Source organism: Camelina sativa, chromosome 10 (genome assembly GCF_030686135.1).
Source record: "Camelina sativa cultivar CO46 ecotype springtype chromosome 10, ASM3068613v1".
Lineage (NCBI taxonomy): Eukaryota > Viridiplantae > Streptophyta > Magnoliopsida > Brassicales > Brassicaceae > Camelina > Camelina sativa.
This window is the reverse complement of record NC_141889.1, coordinates 15,596,889-15,624,492: the sequence shown is the minus strand read 5'-3', so window position 1 is coordinate 15,624,492 and position 27,604 is coordinate 15,596,889. Positions and strand designations below refer to the sequence as shown.

The 27,604-nt window shown below is 39.1% G+C and overlaps 3 protein-coding genes and 1 non-coding gene across 4 annotated transcripts; 3 read left to right on the top strand and 1 right to left on the bottom strand.

The window, feature by feature from the left end:
* Window positions 1–284: 284 nt before the first annotated feature.
* Window positions 285–391, top strand: LOC147936191 (small nucleolar RNA R71). Its single transcript, XR_015569744.1, has one exon. It is a non-coding gene; the product is annotated as a small nucleolar RNA R71 (small nucleolar RNA).
* Window positions 392–18,005: 17,614 nt separating this feature from the next.
* LOC104719149 (uncharacterized) lies at window positions 18,006–19,724 on the top strand. Its single transcript, XM_010437007.3, has 2 exons — window positions 18,006–18,199; window positions 18,623–19,724. Exon 2 carries the CDS (start codon window positions 18,729–18,731, stop codon window positions 19,620–19,622), a length of 894 nt encoding a protein of 297 aa, XP_010435309.2. The 5' UTR covers window positions 18,006–18,199; window positions 18,623–18,728; the 3' UTR covers window positions 19,623–19,724.
* A 34-nt stretch (window positions 19,725–19,758) lies between these two features.
* Window positions 19,759–21,414, bottom strand: LOC104719150 (large ribosomal subunit protein uL13x). Its single transcript, XM_010437008.3, has 4 exons — window positions 21,065–21,414; window positions 20,437–20,553; window positions 20,260–20,347; window positions 19,759–20,080 (listed from the first exon to the last, which is right to left on the bottom strand). Exons 1-4 carry the CDS (start codon window positions 21,334–21,336, stop codon window positions 19,937–19,939), a joined length of 621 nt encoding a protein of 206 aa, XP_010435310.1. The 5' UTR covers window positions 21,337–21,414; the 3' UTR covers window positions 19,759–19,936.
* A 5,690-nt stretch (window positions 21,415–27,104) lies between these two features.
* On the top strand, window positions 27,105–27,431 carry LOC147936190 (uncharacterized). The gene has a single exon (XM_087468626.1). It carries the CDS (start codon window positions 27,105–27,107, stop codon window positions 27,429–27,431), a length of 327 nt encoding a protein of 108 aa, XP_087324752.1.
* Window positions 27,432–27,604: the final 173 nt, after the last annotated feature.

Sequence of the window (27,604 nt, the reverse complement as noted above, 5' to 3'; positions counted from 1 at the left end):
ATACGAAGTGGACGCTCCTCTGCTGGCTCAGCAAGATACGATCAAGCTTCTCATTTACATTCTTGAGGTCCTTCTTATACTTCTCCTCAGACCCAACATCGCCGCGAACTGTGCGGTCATAATCCTCATTGTAGTTGCCGTCAGACTGAGCGAGATTCTCCACCAGTCGCCAACCTTCATCTACGTCCTTGTTCAGGAAGTTACCGTTAGAGGAAGTGTCAAGCAGCATGCGTATTTTGGGAAGGACACCACGGTAGAGAGTACTCAGTAATGACTCGTTGCTGAAACCATGGTGTGGACACTGGCTGTGGTAACCCTTGAAACGCTCCCAGGCTTCACAGAATAATTCTAAGCTCTTCTGAGTAAAGCTGGAAATCTCATTCCTCAGACGTGCTGTTCTGAAATTGGAGAAAAACTTGGCCAAGAAGGCTTTCTTGCAAGCGTCCCAAGTGGTGATTGATCCCTTGGGAAGGTTTTTCTCCCATTGATGAGCTTTGTCTCCCAGGGAGAATGGGAAGAGGCGCAACTTGTAACCATCCTCACTCACGCCATTGATCTTGGTGAGACTGCATAGACGGTCAAACTCGTCCAAATGGTCTAGCGGATCCTCCATAGGTAGCCCATGAAACTTGTTTCCCTGGATCATGGAGATCATACTGCCCTTGATTTCGAAGTTGTTGTTCTGCACGGCGGGAGGGACGATTCCAGCACGCTGAGTATGAGTATTCGGTGCATCCCCATCACCAATGTTTCGCGGTCCCGGAGGTGGTCCATTCGGTTGTTCCATAGTGACGGGTGCGGGATGATCAGTGAGTTGATGAGCTTGTCGTGGTCGTTGCAACCGATTGATTTCGTCGATAACAGGAAGGAGATTCTGATGCCCTCTGGATCTGGTGTGCATGCAAGGTTGCGATCAACAGGTACCTGAGATGCAAAACAAACAAGCAGACAACCAAAACAAATCAGTACTCAGAACGATATGTGTAATAGAACTTAATTTTGCAAAACTTGAAATCTTAAATGTAGCAAAACGAATCCCAAATGGCAACGGCGCCAAATTGATACTAAGATTTTTGTGTCTCCTAGTAGGTCTCAATTAACCTTATGCGTTGTAATACTTAAGGTGTCAATCTAGTTGGGAAAGTTTACTATCACTCAAGATGCAATCAAGAAGTCACAAGTTAAGCCAATTCAAAGAGTGTTTTTATGTAACAATCCTAGAATGATCAAAATGCAAAACGGAAATGAGTCACAGAACTAGAAACGAGAATGCATGACAAGAAGCAAAAATGAATAAAAACATAAATGAGTCTAAGCATGAACTAAAAAGCAGGAAACGAAACAATTCCACGAATGTAATAAAAATCAGAAAGAAAGAATTCCTAAAGGATGGGAGTAATTGACGTCGGTGGAGTATCCTAGTCTACAGAGTGTTTAAGATGCCACAAGCAATCTATCCCTAGACAATGAACATCACTTCTTAGCTAATCCAATCTCTTAACAAAAGCTACTCAAACTCAACCACTTCCAAACCTAGCTCTCGCTAGAGAAACATGATCAAGCATGGCATGAAAAACAAGTTCATTCACATCAACAAACATCCTAGACAACTAATCTCTTAGGCTAGGAACGTAAGTCTCTGGCACTAGTTGGTCAGACATTTCATCAAACACCTTTTGGGTGTGGAAATGTCTCAAACCTAGTCCCAGTTGATCAGAGAAAAACTAGTATTTCTTACTCTAGTCCAGAAGGGAATCATACAATCAATGCTTAAACACTCTACATCCTAAGATCCTCCACCTAATCTATCCCATCCTCAAGAACTAACGCACTACTCAGATCCGAAAATCATCATCAACAATACAAACTCAGAAAACATTGAAACAAGCATTCTTAGATAAGTAAAAATGTGAAGAACAACTTTGTAGAAGGAATCAAATCAAAATACTGAATAAGTTCAAAGATCTCGGGATACAAAATCAGAGTACGTTTTTGGTGGCTAGGGAAACCTTACAAAAGAAAACGAGATAAAAACTAAGATGATGTCACCAAGACTTAACAAAACGTATTTATAGTAAAGATATAAAATCCCTAAAACTTAAAACGACAAGATGAGGAGTCGGTTTGGGAATCTCCTGAAGCGTGTAAGATGGAACGTCTTCTTGACATGTGCGAATGAGTAATGGCTCGAGTGACTGATGGCGTTGGCTCGAGTGGAGTGATGGCGTTGGCTCGAGTGGAGTGACATCGACTCGAACGGTAGTCGACTCGAACGGCACGACTGCGTGACTCGATTGGCACGACTGCGCGACTCGATCGGCACGACTGCACGACTCGATCGGCACGACTGCGCGACTCGATCGGCACGACTGCACGACTCGATCGGCACGTCTGCGCGACTCGATCGGCACGACTCCGAAGTCTCCTAAATACCTGAAATACTCCAAAATGCACGATGTATGCGAAGATAATGCAAGAACTACCTAAATATGCAAAGTGTACAAAAGAGACTAGAAATTTATGCAAAACAATTAGTTATCCTTACTAAATGCATGACAAAAACATGTTTAGCAGAGACAAAATATAGACATATCACTACATTTTGGGATTGTCTTCATTAAATATTATGAAACTAGGGTTTTTCCCACTTACGAGAATATACGGACGTCTCGGCGGTGATCGTATACGCGGTTTATGCGGTGCCCAGGCGCCCGCTTTATAAGAAAACGCAGAATAAGCCGAATATGATGTATTTGAAACGTTAGTACACCGAGTAGAGAATAGGCGGCGCCTAAACGTGCTAGGCACCCGCGTTTTAGAACACTGGGTAATACCCTATATAAACCGAATGCACTAAACATATATAAACATTAGCAATCCCCTATCTTTCTTTCCTTTGCCAATTCGATTTACCCACAGCCATAGGCTCCTTTTGTGAAATTCGAAAACTATTAAATCGATATAAGACCTATTTCTTCAAACTGGAAACCCTAAATCTCCAAAATCCATCTCCTCCGCCGTCTGAAAATACTCAAAGGCAATCTCAGGTACTATGCTTCTTCTTGTTCAATCGTTATTTTTTTAAAAATATATGTTGTTGTTTGCTTTTTTTTTGTTTTGTTTTTCTTGTTGTATTTTCAAATAATTGAAAATACATGCTTGATTAGGTGATTTGATAATTGTATTTTCGATTATTTTTCTTGTTGTATTTTCGATTGTCAAACCAATAATCGTTTTTAAGTGATGAATCATGATTGTTGGGTTGAAATTCATACTCGTTTGCATCTGAAACTGAAAATAATTTTTTATTAGGTGATGAATCATGATTGTTGGGTTGATATTCTCATGTTTAAGTGATGAATCCAGTAATCGTTTGCATTAGTACTTAATCAGTTAATCGAGACCCATGATTTGCATTAGTACTTAACCGATGTCTTATTATTTGCAGATGGATTCATCATCTTCAATCCATAATAATCGAGACAGAGATGAACATGATAATGATGACTTAGAAGAAGAAGACATTTTGACGCTGGATTCAAATCCAGAGGCAAAATGAAAAAAAAAAAAAGCTGTGAGTGGAGCTGATGATGGTGATATAGCTGATGAAGCTGATACTCAGCAAAATAATGCTAAGAGCCAGAGGATACTCCCCACAAGGTCTATTGTGGGGGCTCATTTCTCAAGGCTGCCGAATAACCATAACAAATGTGTCTGCAACTACTATAAGAAGGGTTTACATTGTCCAACAAAGTCAGAGACTACAACCTTGAAGAATCATCTTAGGATATGTAAAGAATACAAGGTATGGTAAGAGGGTCAAGATCAACCTTAAGAATCAGAATGTGATTAGTAAAGATGGAACTCTTCAGAATGCAAAAGTGCATGAGCATGTTTTCAGAGAAGCAGTAAATGAAATGCTTGTGATAGGGGAGTTACCATTGGCGTTTGTAGAGAGTATGGCATTTAGACACTTTTGCAACAAGACACTTTTGCAACTTCTTATTATCTTTTTGTTTTTGTTTTTTATTCAACAAATTTGCTAATATACATGTTTTTTAAAGTAAAATTGTACAAGCCTCAGTCAAGAAGAACAACATCAAGAGACATTGTGAAGATGTATGTTGAGTGGACAGCTTCTCTTAGACAATGGTTTTTGATAGCAAGCAAAGAGTTTCACTCACAACTTACATTTGGGTTTTTCCAATTACGGGTGATGTTCTTTACTTTAATCTAATAATTAGCTTCTTATCTCGTTATTTAATCTAATCATTATCTTATTTAAAATGGATAGGTGCTAGTTATATGGTGATACCAACACATTACGTTGAAAAATTTTGGCAGTTGAAGAAACTAATTATAGGCTTCAAATATGTAACCGACAACAAAGGTAAAACCATATCCAACACACTTCTTGCATGCCTTGCTGATTGGGGAATAGAAAGAGTATTTTTTGTTACTGTGGATTATGCATCTGCTAATAGTAATTCATTGGGTAGTTTTTAGTCTAGTTTTTCACTGGTATCAGATAAATCTTTGGTCATGAATGGAGATTTTATGCATGTTACATGTGTTGGTCACATCATTAACTTGATAGTGAAGGATGGAATGTCTGATTATGTCGAATGTGTGACTGCAGTTCGTAATAGCTTCTCGTATGTAAGGTCAGGCACTATTAGACAAAAGGCATTTGAACTTAGGATTGATACTGGTAGGATGACAAGGGGTAGTTTGCCTCTATATGTTAAAACTAGATGGAATTCAACCTTTTTGATGTTAACAAGGGCAGTTAAATTCAAGGGAGCATTTGATAGGATGGAGTCTGAGGACAAGCTGTATAATGACCATTTCTTAGAGGTTAAGAATGGTAAAAAAGGATTGGACCACCTTTAGTAGATCATTGGTGTCAAGTTGAGAGGTTAGTGAAGTTTCTTGATATTTTCTATCAATCCACATTGGTAGTTTCAGCTTCTACTACTCTGAATGCACACAAATGTTATGGTGGGATAGTTAATATAACAGGCAAGCTTCAATTGCATAGTAACTGTTTTGATGCTGATCTTAAGATAAAAAGCTGAGGAAATGTTTATGAAATTTGAAAAGTATTGGGATAGCTTGAAGAACAATAACAAGTTGTTGGTAATTGTTAGTGTTTTTGATCAAAGAAAGAAGATGCAGTTTGCAAATATGTGTTTTGAGGATCTGTATGGGGAAGGTAGTAAAACATGTTGAAGTTTTGATGTGTACAGAACAATGGATGAAACAAGACATCAAATGTGTATCAAAAGTGCTCACAAATGCACATAAACTTTCAGAAGTTGAGTTTGAAGATGAGCTTGAAAAAGGTACATTTGTTGTCTAATTATCTTGTTATCCATTTGATTTAGTTTCTTATTTGTTGATTACAAAGTATTTAATCTGTTTTGTATTAATCTTTTTCACATTTTTTTGCTTCATACTTTTGAATATTGATGTAATTCACATTACATTACACATGGACAGTTGGCGTTTTCTTTTCAAGAGTCTTCAAGAGTTTTTAGTATCAATCTCTTTGTCACATTCTCTCTTCTCTTTTAACTCTTGAAGATTTGAACAATCTATCATACTCTTTAGTTTTGGTCAATCACTCAATTTTACTATTCAGTTTTATGTCTTTCTTCTCGTGGATTTTATGTCATTCTACTCTACTAGCTAGACTAGTACTCTTTCTAAGTTTATTGGAGACTAGTACTCTTTCTAAGTTTATTGGATTAATGACATGAAACTCCTTTTAAGTTTATTGGATTAATGACATGAAACTTCTTTTAAGTTTATTTAATTTAGATTTCTATCTTTTTTTCTCTTTCTTCTCTATATTTTTATGGGATATTTACGGGAATGAGGCTTTGTTGGACCAAAAATTTGAGATTAAGTATTATTGTCCGGACTCTCAGGTTTAGGCATTTTAGAGCCAGAGAAAATGACTCTTTTAACCCTATCTTTGTATATTTTCTTTCTTTCCTTCTCCTCACCTTAATCTCTTTTACAAAGCCTGATCTTAACTCTCACTTCTTTTCCCGACAACAGCCATGGCTTCTCCATCAACTCCATCTTTGTCACTTTCACACTAATTCCTTGGCTTTCCAGACACAAAACTGCTCCATCGCAAACACCATCTCTGATCTGATTGAATTAATGGATTTAATATCTTGTGTTATTATTGTGTGTGTTTCAGTCAATAAATTTTACTCATCACATTATTGATGAAATATAAAACATTTCCAAGCCTTTTATTAGATGTTTGATCTTAATGGCCAACAATATTTTTCGATACTATTTTCCTCTCACCACAAATTTCATTGATTTAAGTTTGTGCTCAAATTTAGGTAAAGCAACCAAAAAAATATTTAGTAATTAAAAAAAACATCTTCCACAAAGTTATAAATACTACACGTTATGAGATTCATTGATCTTTTTTAAAAAAATGAATCAACTCATATTTTTTATTCTAGTTATTGCTACATTTTCAAGGCAAAATCAAGCTTGCAAGACAAATAATGTAGTGATTCGTAACCAACTTGGTCCAAAATATATCCTCAAATTCCATTGTTTTTCAGGAGGTAACGATCTTGGCATCAAAGACTTAAAATTCAATGGCGTTCGTAACATTAAATTTCATGAGGATGTTGGCAAAGGAACAAAATGGATTTGTCAATTGGGATTTGAGAATTCGTTTGTTGAATTTACAGCATATAAAGCAAGTAAAATCACGTTTATTCCTCGATGTGGTCAACTACGTGAATGGATAGCCAAATTAGATGGGATATACTTTAGAAGAAAGGTTGATGACCCACCAAAATGTGTACAGTCATGGAATAGATACGTTTGAGGACCACCAAGGAGGTAAAACTATGATGGATCAAAGCAAAATGAGCTCTTCTTTTTATTTCTAAATTAAAAAATGTTTCTGTAATTTGAATTTCTTTTTCCCAACATAGTTTATGAATTAAGCCATAAGAGCTAATTCATGAGCCTAATTTTATTTTTTAATATATAACAAAGACTTTTTCTTCTTTTTTTTTGGTCGAAATCTTCTATATCATTTACTATATAAATAAAACTAAGTCAACCAATAGAAAAAATATTGTAAATTTTACACAGTCGTAAAACATCAAACAAAATTAAATTATACATTACACATAGAAATTTGAAAAACTATAATAAATTGAAATTTCTAAAGTATCTTACTAAATATGAAAGATGGAGTATAAAAATCAAAGTAGGCGGTTTCAATAATCAAATAATGGTAAAATAATATCAAATTGTATCAGTTCTAAAATATAAGAAAATAGGTGTACTTAATCCGATAAGAATTACCATCATGTAATTTGTGGTTTTTATTGTTTTTTGAAGCGATGACTTCATTCATTCAAAACCAAACCAGAACAAGGAGGGATATCAAACACCCCAAAGTTTAAAATATTACAAAACAAAGTTTTTCCCTAAAGCCAAAGATAAAAAGATAGAATACAACAAGCAAAGTTCCATGAGAGCTTGGAAACAATCGCTTAGAAGCAACTTGAAACATGTGAGTTAACAGTTGCTTGAGTGATCATCCTTGATGGAATTGACGGATGAAAAAGTAGCCATGGTCAATAGAAACGGTGGCGATAATGAAGGAATTGAAGCCAAATATCTCACTGGAGTGAGGAGCATTAACAGAATCAATGTAGTTGCAATGATTCGCTACAGCCCGGTGGTGAAGATGGCTTAGCATCGTCAGATGCACGCATTGGAGTCCAAGGCAATATACTAGAGAGCTGCAAGCCTTTACAAACAGACCATTCACAAGAAGCAAATACTAGAAGTTTCAAAAGATAAACGAGAAACAATAACAATAAAGATGGGTTCTCTTTCATTGTCAAAGAGATTAAGAACACCACACATAGGATGTAGTCGGTTTAACGATGAAAGGTAAGGATCATGCTTGGTTATGTGTTGTTGGTAACACAAACATGATTTGGTTGGTTGTTTTTGGTTGAGGACTAGAATCGTTAGATGGAGTGGGTTGAATAAGCATTGAAAATTCCAGTTTTGAGATCCACAAACAATGTCACAAGATGAGCAATAGCCATGGTTCCAACATAACCTTTGTACATCCAAAACAATCTAGCTAGATGGGTTCTCAGATGCAGTCTTCGAACACCAAGGGCAACCAAATAAGCTAGACAATGTTGACAAAATAACAGAAGGCTAGAAGAAAACCTGGGCTTTTGGAAGTTGGGCAATAACCTTTGGAAAGCAAGCAGGCTGATATCAGATCTAAGGTTCATCTACATTAGTCTCAGGATTAGTGTGAATGACCATGAGAATAGATGCGCACGGAGGCTGACCGGAGAGATTGAAAGAAACTTTTGCCTCTTAAATGAAAGCATATACTTCTCTGGAGGTTTCATCGCCAACCGTCGTCGTCGTTTCCGCCTGACACATTCTTGATCGAGATTTAAAGGGACAAAGGACTTGATTTCCAATGGCGGTGAGGCCGAGCCAAGGGAATAGAGAATGGAGCTCACCAATCTTCACCTTCTTCTGTATGCGGTGATGAGCAAGCTTTTGCCTGGATCTGGTTGATTTGAGAACGTTTGGGTAGGTTGCAAAAGGGGAAAAAAGGGAAAAAGAAGATTGAAAAGTAAATGTAAGAGAGAGCAAAGGAACCAAATAAAGGGAGCTAAGGTCGAGATACCCTGACACCAGCGAGCAGGAGACCTACCGGCGTCTTAGAGTTTAGATGGTAGCGGCGCCTTGATGTCCGTGCTTGGGTGAAAAAAAACAGATGTGTTTTGTTTTGTTCTGCTGATGATCATGTAATTTTGGTTTAGGCATTGAAATGTAGTGATATTTGCACATAAAAGCTTGAACCACACCATAGGATATGCCAATATTTTTCTTTTTCATATAAGGTCCAACAATTTACTTGGTAAATTAATGAACAGCCTATAATCGACTTTTATTCATTACTATTATTTAGTTACTAACCACATATAGCATGTCATGAAGTGTTGTAATGGTGGTGACTTAGGGCATGACTGGTTTAAACGTAGCGTTATGATTGTGGTTGTAGGAGTTGTAGAAGCGGACAATTTCTGTTTCAAGCACTGTTAAGCATTTAAAAAAACTGGTTTAGCGGTTAAAAAAGAGTGCGTTTATGTGAGATTTATGATTGATTGATCAACGGGTGTGATAGGAGTTAGACAAAAAAATACCAAAACAAATGTAATTTATATTTATAAAAAATTATAAAAGACCGAAACAATATTTATGAAAATATACTCCCTTCGTACGTTTATATAAAAGTTTTCAATTTTTTTATTTGTTCCATTTAATCAATTCTTTTTTAAAAATTCAATGTACAATTTATATAATTTAATAGTTTATGATTATTAAAATACTGCAGTATATTTTTCTATTGGTTGAATTTTTATAAATAAGAAAATCTATATATACATTTTTGAAGTACATTTTGGGTTATACCCTTTTATTTATAAGATTTGCATAATTAATCCACTGCCATTTGTATAATTAGTAAAACTTAGAGATAAACTGTGTAATAAAATCCTATCGAAATCAAGGTTAATTTCAATAAAATAAAAGATCTGTTAGTATCCCTAAATTATCCCGACTTAATCAATAGTTTCCATTTAAAATTTAAAAATATTGTATACATTCATTGAAGAAATATACATAATATTAGCTTAAAATCGAGAATAGAAACAAACAATATCTCCAATTTCCTACAAAAGGATAACAATGAGAACGATTAAATGGTATTAATAAAGCGTGAAATCAAAATCAAATCTTTGTGTTAAAAACTTAAAATAGTTATATAAAAAAAATAGTCGACGAATAATTCTACAAATATGACTATCATATCAAAAAAATATATACTTGGCATTCATTTTAGATTGCAAAAAGATTTGATCACTACAATATTCTAGACTTTCTTTTAAACATAAACTTAACTATCACGACCTCTATAAATAATCTTTCACCAGATACAAAACTAATTAGCAATGTTTTTAAAACCGGACCGAAAGGTGAACCGGAAGTATTTCGGGTCACTGGGTCAATCGGTAGGATCGGTCGGACCGATTGAACGACGAGTCAATTAGTTTATTGGTTTATTTACATTTTATAAATATAACATCTAATTTTCTATAAATATATGAAGAAAACATACATAATGAAATATAAAACAACTAAAATCAAACTTTTAAATGATTAGATAAAATAACTAAGTGATTTTTCTATAAATAACAACATTTAATTTTAATTTGGTATGAGTTTGAAATGTGATAAAAATAAAATATTTTAATTTGATACTGACCCTTTGGTCTAACCTGCCGGTTCAACCACCGGTTCACGAGTTTTTTCCAGTTTTTTGCAGGTTTTTAGTTATTCGGTTTTTAGAGGTAACATGGACCGGAATGTCTACCAGGTCGCGGTTGGACCGGTCCGACCGGCCAGTCCAGTCCGGATTTAAAAGTCCGGATTTAAAAACATTGCTAATTAGCATATCAATGTTCTATTAATATAGCGTTTTTTCTTTCTACACCACCAAAAAAAAATAAAACTTTATGCCAAGGATCCCTTCAAGAAAGTCAACACATTTTCGTGGGTTTATTTGATATAGTTAAACGTGAAATTTTCAATTTGGATCTCAATCATGTTTAGCAGATCGTTTGATTATGAACTAAATGTGTAATGTTGCTTTTGAAGAGCCTTGGTGCTCATCCTTATATTATTCATCTGTTGAATTCTTTGAAAAACAATTATATACTATTTCACTCTTTGTGTAGTTGAAAAAGTATGGGATTGAGCAATAATACAGTAATAATATACATAAACTGGTTCTGTTACAAATACAAAACTGTAAATTTGCTAATGTCATCCTCTTTTTTTTTTGACACAGGAGCACTGAAATCTCTGTTATAAGTGTCGACCCAAAACCAGTCTTGGTTAGTTTTTATTCTTATATATTTTTTTTTTTGAACCAGGGTGTTCGGAATGTAGGTGTCGCTAACTGCAACAACAAACAACAGTACAAAGTCAATAAGGAACGATGGAAGAATAAGAAGTGTATAAATTTTGATTGTTGTGCTAAAAAACTTTGTATTAAAACATGGTCAAATTTTATTACGTTGATGCTTTCATGTTATATTTTAGTTGGAGAAAATTTATGGAAATGATGTTTTTTTTCCGAAGGAATTAGAAAAAAAAACTGTAACAACCTGTAAAAATCTTATAAAATTTTATATACTAATAAAAATGTCCTGTGGATTAAATTCTAGAATTAAAACCTTAGAATATATTGAATAAATTAATTATTACTAATTTCATAAATTATAAAATTGTCATATGTGTTTGGAATTTATTAACTTGCATTTCTACCCACATATATATATATATAGATGCACTGCATAGTAACATGATCGGTTTACTTTTATAACAACGAATTTTAATTGATAAAATAAAAATGAAAACAATTAATTTTTATATACATTAAACACATAAAATAACTATTATTTCCCACATATCTCTATATTATTTTACAAAAGAAACACAATCAAGCGGTGTACCCTGGATCAAAACTTAGATAGCAATATAACATCTATATTAAAAATCTAAGAAACTTAACCATTTTATTTAAAATAATATATAAACATTAAAATCGTCCCGTAAATCTAATAAATATTTATAGGTATACAATCTAAAATTAATAAAATAACAGAAAAATAACAATGAAATATAATATATATAATTTAAATATTTAAAAATTAAAAAATATAGTCCCGCGGTGTACCGCAGGTTAAATCCTAGTATTTATTATTTCTTTAGCTAAAAACTTTTATATAATGGGATAGTGGAAGTATAAAAAATAAACATAATTGCTAAAGAGACTCTATAAATAATTTTCCAAAAAAAAAGAAACAACAAATTTTTATGATGAAACACAAATAATTATTCATATATGAAATTTTAAGTTGGAAAAATTTAAAGAGAATTGTCAGTGTTTGAGAATTAATGTTAATATATATACAGTTTTATAATATATTTTGTATTTGCTATTATGTGATTTTTTCTTGCCTTTTTTAAACTTCCGTTAACGGCCAGAAATACAAACGCTTGTGGAAAAAAACTATTGGAATTTAGCGATTCTGGGTGACTCGGAGTGGTAGAAAAAATTATCTTTAATTAGTTACTATCACTACCAACCACAACATAACACAAATGCTGCAGTTGCTGGTGATAGCAGTTGTTAGAGGGCGGTTGTAGTTGTTACTATTCGTAAACATTGTTTTATACCACTTCAGACCACTTGAAATCGGTGGATTTCAAAATCTCTTTCCCGTAAACGATTGTAGTTGTGTTTAGTTTCAAAAAGGAAAGAAACTGAAAAGGGAAAATCTACAAATTAAAATATATATTATCAAATCCCGTTGATAGGTATTCCCCCACTTCCAGGTTTGTAAAAGGAACTGTAAGGTTCACTAAGACTGTAGGGTAAGGTAAGTAAAGTAATTGTATGTGAAAGCCGAATGTGTTCCTTGACTGCCCCGCGCTGCCTCTCTCTTGTGCATGCTGGAAGTTCTAGCAATGGGCAGCTAGGCAAAGGATAATTAGCTATCTAATGTATTAGTATAGATAGTCTTTATCTATATTTGTGTTTATCTTGTATAGATTTCTTACTCTCCAAGAATATCGAGATTGTGATCTTAACAATCTCAACAACCTCCTGTATAAATATGTGTGTGCATTGTTGAATAAGGATCATCCTTTACCATCTCTCTACATGGTATCAGAGCGACGACTCTAACCTAAAACTTGTTGCCTCCTTTTTCTTCTTTTTTTTTCTTCTCTTCTTCTTCTAATGGCTTCTGAAATATCCTCCGTCTCCTCTGATTCGGCTCCTGTTTTTAATGTCACCGAACCACACAAAACTCTGATCTCGCTCAACGTGAGCAACATAACCAAACTTTCTCCGGATAACTTCATCACCTGGCGTCTCCAGGTCAGATCTCTCCTTGAAGCACATGAACTTCATTGTTTCATTGCCGATGCAGACAACACACCCCCGGCAACCCTCCCTTCTGACGCCGCTGCGAATCAAGTCAATCCAAACTTTGCTGCTTGGAAACGACAAGACAAGCTTCTCTTCAGTGCCTTGCTTGGTTCTCTCTCTCTTCCCGTACAATCTATCGTTGCTCGTGCCACTACTTCTCGCAACGTTTGGAAAATCCTCACCAACACCTATGGGAAATCATCTCGAGGTCGCATCCGTCAGATCAAAGATCAACTCAAGGAGAGAACCAAAGGGAACAAGTCCGTGCATGACTATCTGCGAGGTATCATCACTAAAGCAGATCAAATTGCATTGCTTGATGCTCCATTACCACATGAAGATCTCCTTGACTATATCACCAACGGACTTAACGACGACTACAGAGCTATTGTCGAGATGGTTCAAGGCCGTGACACACCAATCTCCATTGAAGAGCTCCATGAGAAGCTCATCAACAGAGAAAATGCGTTGAAAGTTGTAGGTGACACCAATCTCTCTGTTCCTGCAACTTAACGTTACACAACTCTCCCGGCAATCTTCTCGTGGTGGCTTCAACTCATCTCGTGGTGGTTTTCGTCCATCTCGCCCATATCTTGGCAAATGTCAGCTCTGTGGTGTTCAAGGTCATGGAGCCAAACGCTGTCCACAATATCAACAACAGTCACCGCAATATCAACAATCATCACCGCAGTTCTCCTACTCTGCTCCGTAGTTCAATCAGTTTCGAGGGTTCTCTCCTTCCCCTGCTCCACACCTTCCTCTTCCTGCTCCTCAATGGCGACCTCAGGCTCATTACACGACCACTGGTTCCCAGGCTGATGTCACTCCCTGGCTCCTTGATAGCGCTGCCTCCCATCACATCGCTAGTGATCTTGGTTCTCTTTCCCTGCAGACACCTTACACGGGCAGTGATAATGTGATGGTTGGCAATGGTACTGGCCTTCCCATTTCCCACACCGGTTTAGTCTCTCTCCCTTCTCATCTCAGACCACTTAAACTACAAAATGTTTTATGTGTCCCTGACATGCGACGAAACCTCATTTCAGTCAACAAGTTATGCAAAACTAATAACGTTATGGTTCAACTCTGTCCGTTTGATTTTCAGGTGAAGGACCTTCACACGGGACTGACACTACTCAAAGGCAAGGCCATGAGGGCGTGTATGAGTGGCCACTCTCTTCATCCAAACCTTTTGCTTCAGCTTTTTCTGCAATCAAGTCATCTTCTTCGGCTTGGCATTCTCGATTAGGACATCCAAACACTCAAACTCTTCATACTATGTTAGCTAGATTTCATTTACCAAGTACTTCCTCTGTATCCTCTTCTCTGTTTTGCAACTCTTGCTCCATTAATAAAAGTCATAAGCTTCCCTTCTCTAAGTCCTCTCTTGTTTCTACTCGACCTCTTGAAATACTTTTCTCTGATGTTTAGACCTCTCCCATACTTTCTATTGATGGTTACAAGTATTATGTACTTTTTGTTGATCATTACACTCATTATACATGGCTCTATCCTCTTAAAACAAAATCTCAGGTTGCTCAAATTTTCCCAATCTTCAAATCTCTCGTCGAAAACCGATTCAACCAAAAGATCATCACCTTATTCTCTGACAATGGCGGTGAGTATCTTGCGTTACGTCCGTTTCTTGCTACTCACGGAATCTCCCATCTCACCAGTCCACCGCACACTCCTGAACACAATGGAATGGCAGAACGAAAACATCGCCACATAGTGGAGACCGGTCTCTCACTTCTCACACACGCACAAGTCCCGCAGACTTACTGGACTTACTCCTTTGCGACGGCTGTCTATCTTATCAACCGCCTTACAACACCCACTCTGGCGAATCATGCTCCGTATGAACTGTTCTTCCATGATACACCGAACTACTCGAAGCTGCGCATATTCGGTTGTCTTTGCTACCCATGGCTCAAACCATATGGTCAACACAAGTTCACACCGAAGTCCAAACCCTGTGTGTTCATGGGATACTCTCTCACACAGAGTGCTTACCTCTGCCTGGACGTTGAGACTTCTCGTGTATACATCTCACGACATGTTCATTTTGTTGAATCGGTATTTCCTTTCTCGCGTCTTTTAGCTCAAACACATTCTCCTTCTGAAAACACCACTTCCTCTGATTTCGTTTCTGCATCGCTTGTCCCTATCTTTCCTCAAACTCCTGTCTTGGCCACTCTCCCGTGTTCTCCTCCTTCACCTGCCACTGATGTGTCTTCCATGGCACAAGAGTCCAACCATGCCGTTTCTAGTCCTGCAACTGTTACTGATGGTTCCTCTGCATCACAAACGTCGCTTCCTCTTGTGACTAATGTGCATCCGATGGTTACGAGATCTAAAAACAACATCACGAAGCCGAACACAAAGTATGGCCTTCATACTGTTTTGCAGGAATTGGAGCCAGAAAATCTCACACAAGCACTGAAAGATACGAAATGGAGGCGGTCTATGAGCACTGAATACGACGCTTTCTCACGGAATCATACCTTTGATCTTGTTGATAGAACTCTTGCTACTAACATTGTTGGTTCTAAATGGGTTTACAGGATCAAACGTAAACCTGATGGCTCGGTCGACAATTACAAATCTCGTCTTGTTGCTAAAGGGTTTCACCAGCGCCCAGGAGTGGATTTTCATGAGACCTTTAGCCCGGTCATCAAACATGCTACCATTCGTCTTGTTCTTGGCACGGCTGTGGCTTCGGGTTAGCCCCTCCAGCAGCTCGACGTTAACAATGCCTTTCTTCAAGGACCGCTTGAAGAGGAAGTTTACATGCTTCAACCTCCGGGTTTTGTAGACAAAGATCGTCCTAATCATGTGTGTCGTCTTAACAAGGCTGTGTATGGTCTCAAACAGGCACCACGTGCTTGGTACACGGCTCTTAAAGACTTCTTTGTTAGTATTGGCTTTAAGAAGTCTCTCGCGGATGAATCACTCTTTGTTCTGCGATCTGCCAGCTCCTTTGTCTATATGCTCATATATGTTGACGACATCATCATCACGGGCACAACCATGTCTGCTATCACTCGAGTTACGGATCTTCTTGCTGCCAAGTTCTCTCTCAAAGACCTTGGAGAGCTCTCCTATTTCCTTGGTATGGAAGCTTCCCGCACACGTGATGGGCTTCATTTAACTCAGACTAAGTATATCACCGATCTTCTCCGCAAAACAAAAATGGCTGATGCCAAACCAGTTGCCACGCCGATGTCCTCTGGTCAGGTTCTCACTCTTTCCTCTGGTGATCTTCTTCCTGATCCCTCTACTTATCGTGCTACTATTGGAAGTCTTCAGTACCTTGGGTTAACTCGCCCTGACATTGCCTTCGCGGTTAACCGGTTGTCTCAATACATGCATCAGCCACGCACACTTCACTGGGAAGCTGTAAAACGTGTGCTTCGGTATCTTGCGGGAACTGCGAACATGGGTATCTTTTTCTCTGCTCAGTCTCCGTCTAACTTACATGCGTACTCTGACGCTGACTGGGCTGGCAATCGAGATGATTATACTTCCACGGGAGCCTACATTACGTACTTGGGTCATCAACCTGTCTCTTGGTCGTCTAAGAAGCAAACTGGTGTTGCTCGTTCGTCTACAGAAGCAGAGTATCGAGCTCTCACGGCAGCTGCTTCTGAAGTCAAATGGCTCACTTCTCTCATGTCGGAGCTTGGTCTTAAGTCTACGGATGTTCCTGTTCTCTATTGTGACAACATTGGTGCTACTTATCTCTCAACAAATCCGGTGTTTCACTCTCGTATGAAGCATCTTGCGCTGGATTATCATTTTGTTCGTGAACAAGTCCAGGGTAAACAGCTTCGTGTAGCTCATATTTGCTCTGCAGACCAGCTTGCTGATGCCTTAACGAAGCCGCTTCCGCGTGCTCGGTTCCTTGATCTCTCGGCCAAGATTGGACTCTGTCGCCGGCGTCCATCTTGAGGGGGCGTATTAGTATAGATAGTCTTTATCTATATTTGTGTTTATCTTGTATAGATTTCTTACTCTCCAAGAATATCGAGATTGTGATCTTAACAATCTCAACAACCTCCTGTATAAATATGTGTGTGCATTGTTGAATAAGGATCATCCTTTACCATCTCTCTACATAATGAATATTCATTAGATAATAGATTGTGGATCTGTTCTTAGCTAGTGCAATCAATAAAAAGCACAGTCCACAGATTCGGCTTAGTGAAAATAGCCCTAGATCAAGGTGCGAAAGGAGAATTTCCTCTATATTCATGTTAATTCTCAAATAATCATTCTCTACCTTTAGTTTTCAAATATTAATAATTATTTGTGTTGCATTATAAAATATTTGTTTAATATTTAAATAATATTTAGTAATTATTTATGGTTTTTAATTATTAATCATGTTTAAAAAATTTGTACCTTTTCCTAATATAGTTTTTGGTTTTTTTAATACTTTTTCACAATTATATATTACATTTATTTTGGTAAACTTTGGTTTAACCGATTCGCTCATCAACAAATTGTAAATCTCTCTTTTAACAACCACTAAGTGTCTAACAGGTTTAAACACAACGTTTGCGATTTCGATTGCGGAAATAGGTGGTTATGGTTTCAAACGCTATTAAGTGATTTTTTTGATTGGTTCCAGTCGCTACTAACTGTTATCACCTGCAAACATTATGTTTGAAGGTAACAGTGGGAGAACCAATCAGCATCTAAACCAACCTATTAAAATGCTAAATAATGTTGTAAACCGTAATTGCTGTGTTTAAACCAGTTAATAATTGAACCGTCCCAAACCGGTTGGTATTGCCCTCTCCATTCACTGGGAAGCCAAAATAGTAGATAATGCACTCTATTGCCCAAGCCTAGATCTGTTGCCACTACTCCATCTGTTTAAGCTACTTAGGTCTAGCTACCCAATTTGTTTTGTCACGTGGATCCATCTCATTTTGATTATCTGGAGAACTTGTGAACTACGCGACAAAATTATTACCGACTCTTTTTTTTTTTGTTCATTTTTTTTTAATTAAGAAAACTAAACAACAACGAACCCAAGATTCTCTGTCCGAACTCCGAAGCTCCTTCCTCTTTTTTCCTCCTTAGACTTCTCAGGTGTTTATACTCTTGACCTCAGCTCCATCTCTATCCTCTTCTCTTTTTCTTTTTCTCTTTTTTCTCTTTGTCTATTTTATGTTCTTGACTTTTTCTTCTGAACTACGCAATTAATTATTGACTTTGTAAAAAAGTTTTTTCTTCGTTAGGGTTTCATTAGTGATTTCGTTTCCCAAATTGTTTTGTTTTTGCTTTTACAATCTAAGTTTCCTTCTTTTTTTTTCAGCTTTTCTTGGATAAATCTTGTCTTTGAACTTTATGAATTTGTGTTTTGGCTACATAAATATTGTCTTAGAGTTCATAAAAATCTCCTTCCCTGTTATCAGATTTCAAATCTTGTTTAAGGTTTCAAAACTCTTCTTGAAATCTTTATCCTAGTCTATACGAGCTTAATACCCCCTTTTCTTGATTTTCTTGATATAGGTTCCTATTCACAGCAGATCTCCAGATTTTTTGGCAAAGGTTTTACATTTTGTGGACTTCAGAGTGTATTTATTGATTGATTGAGAGCAACCACAATAAAAAAAAAATGGACTACCCGGAAAGTTATAGGTTGACGTTTTATGGAATTTTGGTTGCTTTTATGGAATTAGCATTTGCTTATTGTCTTCTTTGTGTATCGGCTTTCGTCTTTATTACATATAAGTTGCTAGTGTATTTGCCTTGTCCCTGTTCTGGAGTTCTTGGGTACCAAAACAGTGATCTCTGCATCCAAAAACTTCTCTTTGATTGGCCATTCAGAATCATACTCAGAATCCAGAAGCTAGCTACCACTAGACCAAGCCTTTTGCATCATCAAGTACAAGACCAAGAAGAGAAGAATCCGTTTGATAAAGATAAATACTTGGAATTGATGGATAAAGTGAGGTTGTTGGAAGAAGCTGTTGAGGAAGAGAGAGTAGCCAAAGCTGCTTTAGTGGTGGAACTGGAGGAAGAAAGAGCAGCTTCAGCATCAGCAGCTGATGAAGCTATGGCTATGATTCTGAGGCTACAAGCTGATAAAGCTTCGCTTGAGATGGAAGGGAAGCAATACGAGAGAATGATTGATGAGAAATTTGCTTATGACGAGGAAGAGATGAATATACTCAAAGAGATTCTTTTAAAGAGGGAGAAAGAGAAGCATTTTCTGGAGAAAGAACTTGAGACTTACAAGCACATTGATGAGGATGATCAAGGGACGGAAGAAGACGATAGTTTCAATGACAAGAGAGCAAGCGATGTTGTTGAGGATAGAGAACCGGTTGTGTATGATGTTCATGTCATTGAGGATAATAATAACTGTAATGATAAGGTGAGGGATGATGATGTGGCAGAACACGGAGAGATGAAGCAAATGGAAGATATAGTGAACCAACTTCGAGAGATAGTCAAGGATCATGATTCAGTTTCATCACCTACTTCATCTTTCATTCATCTCCCATAAGTTTCTTATTCTGGTTGTTGGTTGATTCTGTTTTGCTCAATGTGTGTTTGTGTAGATTTGGTGTAATTTGTGAATATCAATGTATAAGTTTGAAGTTTTAAATGGGGTACTTTGTGAATATTAATAAGGATCCATATGAAACAACATTATTTTGATTGAAATAAGAACCAACATAAGTAAAGCATATGTGTAGCAGAACAATCGAGTAATGAAAAGAGAGGCTTCTTTCTTTGACACTAAGAAAACAAAACTTCAGATGCAAAATCAAGAATAGGCTTCCACGGAACTTGGTTGAGGTGATTAGACAGGTTTCTTCAATACATAACCGGGGCAAAAATATCGAGCTGTGATCCGAGCTTCTCTTCCGCAACCTTTTCTGCCTTGGTCCTGAGCTTGTTGAGTTGCTTCTTGCGCTCATACGTCGCTTGTGACCTTTCCTTTCTCTTTGTCTCAAGTTCCTGTTAGAATCATAAAACTCCAAACATCAGACTGAAACATTGATCTCATCAGTTTCAGTGACCTAACAAATTCTCCAAACAGGTATTGTATCATCCATAGATTTATGTCTATAGAATCATCAGATTAGCAGTAGCAAAAAATGAAACAAGTTATTCAAACCCAAACACGAGAGACTCACTTTAATGGTATCGTAATGGTTCCACCCAACCTCAGACGATAGACGTCCCAATAAGCAGTACTTGTGACCACTCTGGAGTCTCAAAACCCTGATTAACAAAATCAGTTGATATTTGGACAGTAACTATTACCAAATCATGAAACAAAACAGAACACAAAAACAACAAAGAGAACTTACTTGAAAGCATCAGGTATAACCATTCTCTTAACCTTGTCATAGGGAGGTGGGATTCCCTCAAAAACCTTCAAGCGAGCAAGTGCAGCAGCACCACGCTTGGTCTTGTGTGGAATCATACTGCCACCACAAAAACAAAACAAAACATCAAGTTCACAAAACTCAAAAAAAAAAAAAGACATCTTTCTAAAAATGCTACATTCCTATTACTCACACAGCAGAGTGGTCACAATTCAATTCTTTGTAACAACCCCAAAAACTAAAGATAGAAACTAGATCTTTGTAGAAATGATCATTACTAACACATCAAATACTAAACATAATTGCACAATTGAACTACTAATTCTCGTACATAACACACTTGAGAGCTGCCATATCTCTGGACTAATCAAATTATCCACTATTTAATCATTGTTACACCCCAAAATCCAAAAAGGGGAATAAAGTTTGTATAAATGCTACATATAACTTACACAGAAGATACAAAACAGAATTGAATAATTAAACTGCTAATTCTCTTATAAACACAGAGAAAACATAACAAAGTACTCGAAATCTACTCAAAGAAAACGCATTTGCATTCTCATAATTCTGAACTGATCATAAATTATGAAAATTCAAGTGAACTAACCTGCGAACTGTGCGCCAGAAGATCTTTGATGGAGCACGAAAGTGAATAGGACCATGAGAAGGCTTAGTGTTCATACGTTTCCTAAGGAATCTCATGTACTTCATCCTTAACCGAACCAAACCTCCCGAGAGACAAATCTCCTCGCATCGGACGACCACCACTTTCTGGCCGTTGAGCAACTCCTTTGCAAGTGACGACGCAAGAAGACCACTCATATGGTGTCGCGCGTCGACGACCACACGCTTCGCGCATATCCCTGACCCTGACACCATCTTCTTCTTCCCTTGAGCTTCCTCTCTGACAAAACTTGAGCTGCGCGTAATAGGTATAACGCACAACACAAGGCTTTAGGGTTTCTTTAATTTTCAAAAATGGTATTAAAGCCCAAATTTGGCCCACGAAATTAAGAATCGTTAGGTACAAAATGCTGACTGCAGCTAGGCGTTCGGATCAATTCGGTTTGGTTCTTTGTATATTTTTTTGGAGTTTTTTATTTACTGAGTTGAACCGAACATAACTTTGACATAACTTTGACTCGGTTATGTCAAAGTTAACTTATGACCATTGTTTTTAAAACTGAACCGGGAAAGCTTATGGGTCATAAATTAATATGGTTCGAGTTCAATTGATTTTGATGATAGTTCTATTTTTTTTTCAATGATTACAACTATGATATAATTGGTTACACCAAATAAAATACATCAATAATCATAATGTTTTTTTAAAAAAGTAATAAACTCAAAGTGTAACAAACTAATCATTACCAATAAAATATTTTAGTAATCATTCTCTTCCATTACATACACTAGGAAAAAAAATGCCAAATTAATTACGAAAACATGCACTAATCAAAAATCTTTTATTAAAAAAATAATTGGTTTCAATAAAATTACCTTGATTTTAAAGATTTGTGGTGTAAGTTGCAAAGAATTCAAACTAAAAGGAAAAAAAATTAGTATGAAAAGTAAAAAGTTCAATTTCACTCGGTTTTGACAAGGTTCGCGGTTGGTCGTATGGTTTGTCGAACAAAACACTTTAGTTCGGTTCAGTTATGACAATTTTGGTTGATGTGGTTCCTCTGTTTAACGTTTTCAGACTTTCAGGATAAGGTAGGACGATCACGAAATTTGTGAATGACTGGATCAATGACTAGTATGTTTTGACCTTACCTCATTGTTGTACCCACAATTCGTCATCTCGGATAACAGGCAGAGGGCATGGGCCGGGCACGCTAAACGGGCCAAGGATGTAGCACTGGTCGGCCCATCAAGCCCAGAGAGAGGAAGAGAGCGCGGAGAGGCGTCATATTAGTCAGCTCGCAGCTCGAGCTCGGTCAAAGATTCCAGCATTCAAGTGGATTAATTAGGACGCGAGAATCGTGTAAAATTAATTACGCATTAATTGGGTAATTAATTAGTCTGTATAAATATGTAGGGGGGGGGAGTCTTACAAGGTGATCGAATATTTTTTGGCTCTCAAGCAGTAATATACATTTTTAGCATTCAAACACTCCCTTTCAGTTCGGAACTCCTAACGGTGATAAGCTCCTCCACACATAAATCAGTTCGGAAGGAGAGAACACTTCTCAGACCCCACATTTGGTGCTAGAAGGAGGGGAGTTATCACCTATACTCTTACTAGTTCCGACCTCATATCCGAACCCACTTCATCCAAACACCGCTATGGCTACCGACTCTTCCAATCAGGTAACTCTGGAGGCTATCCAGAAACTTTTGCATGACTTGTCTGAGAAGTCCGACCGCCAGCAAGCAGCCTCGACTGCTCTCACCGAGCGTTTTGACAGCCTGGAGGGATAGGTCTCCACCCGTTTGGAGGCAATCACTACGTCAGTAGCCGACCTCTCAGCCTCTCACCGCGCATACGCCGATTGGGTCGATCTCCTGTCTTCCGATCAAAACCCTCACCGACGTGCTCTGGACTTCACTGGCGTCATTCCGCCTCTCACCACGCAGCCTGCAGCAGCAAACTCCACTCCGGGAAATACTTTCCCACCCCAGCTAAGTACTCAAGCAGCGCCACCACTGGTCGGCGATAGCCACACTCCGGTTCAGCTCGATATTGCTGGATCCTCTGAAGTCCCAGTTCGTCTCCCTCCCCCTGTGGGCGGAAACACTTCGACTCCCGGTTACGTCACCAATCCCGAGATCTTCTGCATGCAGAGCGAAATCCGGGACATGTGGTCTGTGATGCACAGTGCAACCACTTCATCTCCGGATATTTTCCGAGTGATCGAGGAGTCAAAGCGAACTCCTTTCTCTGACCAAGTAGCCCGAGTCCGCATCAAAGATACTGGCAAAATTAAGTTCTCAAGCTACGAGGGAAAGGGAGATCCGACCAGTCATCTTAAGACTTTCTTGTTAACAGCTAGCTGCGTAGACCTCAAACCTCATGAAGCAGACGCTGGATACTGCAAGTTGTTCGCAGAGACGTTTTGCGGGCCAACTTTACTTTGGTTCGCTTCTCTAGCAGCCGGCTCCATAAACAACTTCACGGAGTTTTCGACCTCTTTCATTAAGCAGTATTCTAGCTTAATCGAAACTGCGGTAACAAATGCTCAGCTTTGGAACTTGAGCCAAAATGTTGGAGAGTCTCTCCGGTCTTATATAACAAAGTTCAAGGAAATCCAGGTTCATATCCCAGGACTCTCGGACTCGACTGCTCTGGCTGCACTAAAAAATGGCCTCTGGCACGAATCTCGTTTCCACGAATAGCTAACCGTAAATCGGTTCCCAACCATTCAGGACACCTTACACCGGGCTTCGAACTGGATAATTGCAGAGGAAGACAAGGCCGCCGCCTAACTGAAACATAAAGTTCCACCTGCAGGAAAACCTCGATTCGAAGCACCTGCTAAAAAGACTCCACCTACGACTCCGAAGTCCGGACCTGGCACATTCACAGTCAATCAATCTCCCAAGAAGAATTCTCCAAAAAGCTCGCCATCCAAACCTCCATTTTCACCACGTTCCAAAAGTGGAGTACTCCCAAGTAACAAATGGGTCCGAGACGAGGACACGTACTGCGAGCTCCACAAAACCAATAGCCACTCCACTCGTGACTGCAAGAAACTGATGCACCTTCTCGCAGAAAAGTACGTGGCAGGAGAGATGCCGAATGTAACAATCGAGGAGTTGGAGCAGAAGACAACCGCCGAGGTGGACGTAGACGCTCCACCTTCGAAGAAACCGAAACAATCAGATGGGAACGAAGCCCCCAAGAAAAGAATAGACGTCATAATGGGGGGGTCGCGCCTTTTTCGAAACTCCATCACTACAATCAAAGACCATCAGCGGAAGCTCACTAGCCCTCAGCCGAAGCGAGCTAAGGTCACAACAAGTGACCTACCTGAAGTCACTTTCTCCGAGAAGGAAACCGAGGAACTAGACACTCCGCACGACGATGCACTCGTCATATCACTAGACGTGGCGAACCACGAAGTGTGCCGGATCCTAATAAATACTGGGAGTTCGGTAGATTTGATATTCCTCGAGACGCTTGCTAGAATGGTATCGGGAGAGAGCACATCTTGGGACCACTCTCACCTTTGGTTTCATTCACGAGCGAGACATCGATGTCATTGGGCACAATAACACTACCGGTGTCCACTCCAGGAGTGGTAAAAATGGTGGAATTTACAGTCTTTGACCGACCTGCGGCCTATAACATTATTATGGGAACACCTTGGCTCTATCAGATGAAGGCAGTAGCCTCGACGTACCATCAGTGCGTCAAATTTCCAACCCCGCAAGGAGTTCGAGAGATTATAGGGAGCCAAAGGACGGCAAGGAGCTGCTACCTCGCGAGTCACAAGCTCCTGGTTCAATAGCAACCACAGCTCGAGGTCCCGAAGAACCCAGTTCGGAAGCAATTAAAAGGCGACCTCACTGAGCCCATTTTCATCAACGGTAAGTTTCCAGATCAGGAAATCAAGATCGGAGCTGGGTTGGATGACGAGCTTCGCGCCAGTTTGGTAACCTTTCTGAAAGAAAATATGGCCACCTTTGCGTGGTCCGTAGATGAAATGCCCGGTATTAGTCCGGAGGTAATCTTGCATGAGCTAAATGTTAACCCGACATTCAAACCTATAAAGCAGAAGCGAAGAAATCTGGGTCCTGAGCGAGCTAAAATCGTTAACAAGGAGGTGGAACGTTTACTAAAAGCGGGGCAGATATGCGAAGTAAAGTACCCTGAATGGCTCGCGAACACAGTGGTAGTCAAGAAGAAGAATGGAAAATCGTGAGTTTGCGTCGATTTTACCGACTTGAATAAGGCGTGCCCTAAGGACAGCTTTCCACTTCGGCATATCGACAGGCTAGTTGATGTCTTTCATGGATGCCTTATCCGGTTACAATCAAATCCTTATGAACCCGGATGACCAGGAAAAGACCGCATTCATTATGGACCGTGGGATTTACTGTTACAAGGTGATGCCTTTTGGGTTAAAGAACGCCGGAGCAACCTACCAGAGACTAGTAAACCGAATGTTCGAGCACCAGCTTGGAAAAACCATGGAAGTCTACAATGACGACATGTTGGGAAAGTCTATGGAAGTTAGCTTGCATCTCGCAGATTTGAAAGTTTGCTTCGACATCTTGAACCAGTTCGGGATGAAGCTTAACCCCACGAAGTGCACCTTTGCAGTCCCATCAGGGGAGTTTCTGGGATACATCGTTACAGAACGAGGAATTGAAACAAACCCGAGGCAAATTAATGCTTTCTTGTCAATGAGTTCTCCTAGGACTTTACGCGAAGTGCAACGTCTTAACGGACGGATTGCCGCCTTCAACCGCTTCATCTACCAGTCTACAGACAAGTGCCTCCCGTTCTACCAGTTGTTAAGGAAAGGGGGGAAGAACTTCTTATGGGATACAAAGTGCGAAGAAGCATTCGCTCAGCTGAAAGCTTACCTGTCTGAACCTCCGTTCTTGGCTAAACCTGAATTCGGAGAGCCACTTTTCCTTTACGTAGCTGTTTCGGACAGCGCAGTAAGTGGAGTCTTGGTTCGGGAAGAAAGGGGGGAGCATCGACCAATTTTCTATGTCAGTAAGTCATTTACTGGGGCAGAGTCCAGGTATCATATGATGGAAAAATTGGCCTTAGCAGTAGTTACTTCGGCAAGAAAACTGCGACCTTGCTTTCAGTCCCATACAATCATAATCCTAACGACGCAACCACTTCGGACGGTGTTGCATAGTCCAAGCCAGTCTGGGAGATTAGCTAAATGGTCTGTCGAGCTGAGTGAATACGACATCGAGTTCCGGACTCGAACCTGATCGAACTCCCACTAGCCTCTACGGTCAATGACAATATCGAGGTCCCATGGACATTGCATGTAGATGGAGCATCTTCCAGATCGGGAGCAGGAATTGGGGTCCGTTTCACTTTTCCTACTGGAGAAGTAATCGAGCAGTCATTTCGCTTGGCTTTCAGTGCATCAAAAAATGAAGCCGAATATGAGTCCTTCCTCGCTGGCTTACGCCTCGCAGTAGGGATTGGTGTCCGAAAGCTCCGAGCTTTTTGCGATTCGCAGCTGGTCACCAACCAGTTCCTAGGAGAGTATGAGACTAAGGATGGTCGTATGGAGGCTTATTTGTCCACAGCTCGGGAATTAGTAACTAAGTTCGAGGATTTTGAAATCACTAAGATCCCACGAAGTGAAAATTCCGCTGCAGACGCCTTAGCAGCTCTGGCATCAACTTTGGATCCTGCAATGACAAGAATTATCCTCGTCGAAGTGATCGAGTTTCCTAGTATTTGACTAGAGAGCTCGAACGTAGTCACACCGGGCAATGAAAAAACAATTAGCTGCTGAGGAGGCAGCTCGCAAGGCAGCTTCAGATTCTTTGCCACAGAAGGACTCAGCTCCCATCATGCCTCCGGTCGAGCAAGAAGCAAATCAAACTCCGGAATCATCAAGCTCATCAGTTGACGACCAAGCCGTTATCCCGCACTCCACTTCGAGCAGTACGAGCACTAACAATTAGGGGCAGGAGACTGGCGGAGCCCGATTTGGGCTTACATGGAAAAAGGGGAACTTCCAGCCGACAAATGGGCAGCCAAGAAACTCAAAATTGTCAGTGCACGGTATTGCATCCACAAAGAAGTACTCCTACGCCGAAGTGTAGCTGGTCCCTATCAAACATGTGTTGCTGGTAAAGAGCCCGCGATGCTGATGCAAGCTGTTCACGACGGTCCCAATGGGAATCACTCCGAAGGACGGACTCTGGCCTTCAAAATCAAAAGGCAAGGCTATTTCTGGCCTACTTTGGTTACATACTGCGAAAACTATTCTCGAACCTGTGAGAAATGTCAAAAGCATGCCCCGTCAATCCATCTCGCATCATGAGGTGGTCCATGGACATCATTGTCCCTTTACATCGCAGACCAGGAGGAATTCAGTACGTGCTCGCTCTTACTGACTATTTCTCTAAGTGGATAGAAGCAGCGGCCTACACGAAAGTAACGAGTAAAGAAGTAAAGCAGTTCGTGCAAAAAAGCATAATCTATCGCTACGACGTC

What these genes read in the sequence shown, in the direction of transcription:
- LOC147936190 (XM_087468626.1), top strand. Translation starts at nt 27,105, where the DNA reads ATGGAAAAAGGGGAACTTCCAGCCGACAAATGGGCAGCCAAGAAACTC.
- LOC104719150 (XM_010437008.3), bottom strand. Translation starts at nt 21,336, where the DNA reads ATGGTGTCAGGGTCAGGGATATGCGCGAAGCGTGTGGTCGTCGACGCG. An exon ending in TTCTGGCGCACAGTTCGCAG is followed by an intron (nt 20,554 to 21,064) that starts GTTAGTTCACTT and finishes TTGTGGTGGCAG; the next exon opens with TATGATTCCACACAAGACCA. An exon ending in GTTATACCTGATGCTTTCAA is followed by an intron (nt 20,348 to 20,436) that starts GTAAGTTCTCTT and finishes TTTGTTAATCAG; the next exon opens with GGTTTTGAGACTCCAGAGTG.
- LOC104719149 (XM_010437007.3), top strand. Translation starts at nt 18,729, where the DNA reads ATGGACTACCCGGAAAGTTATAGGTTGACGTTTTATGGAATTTTGGTT.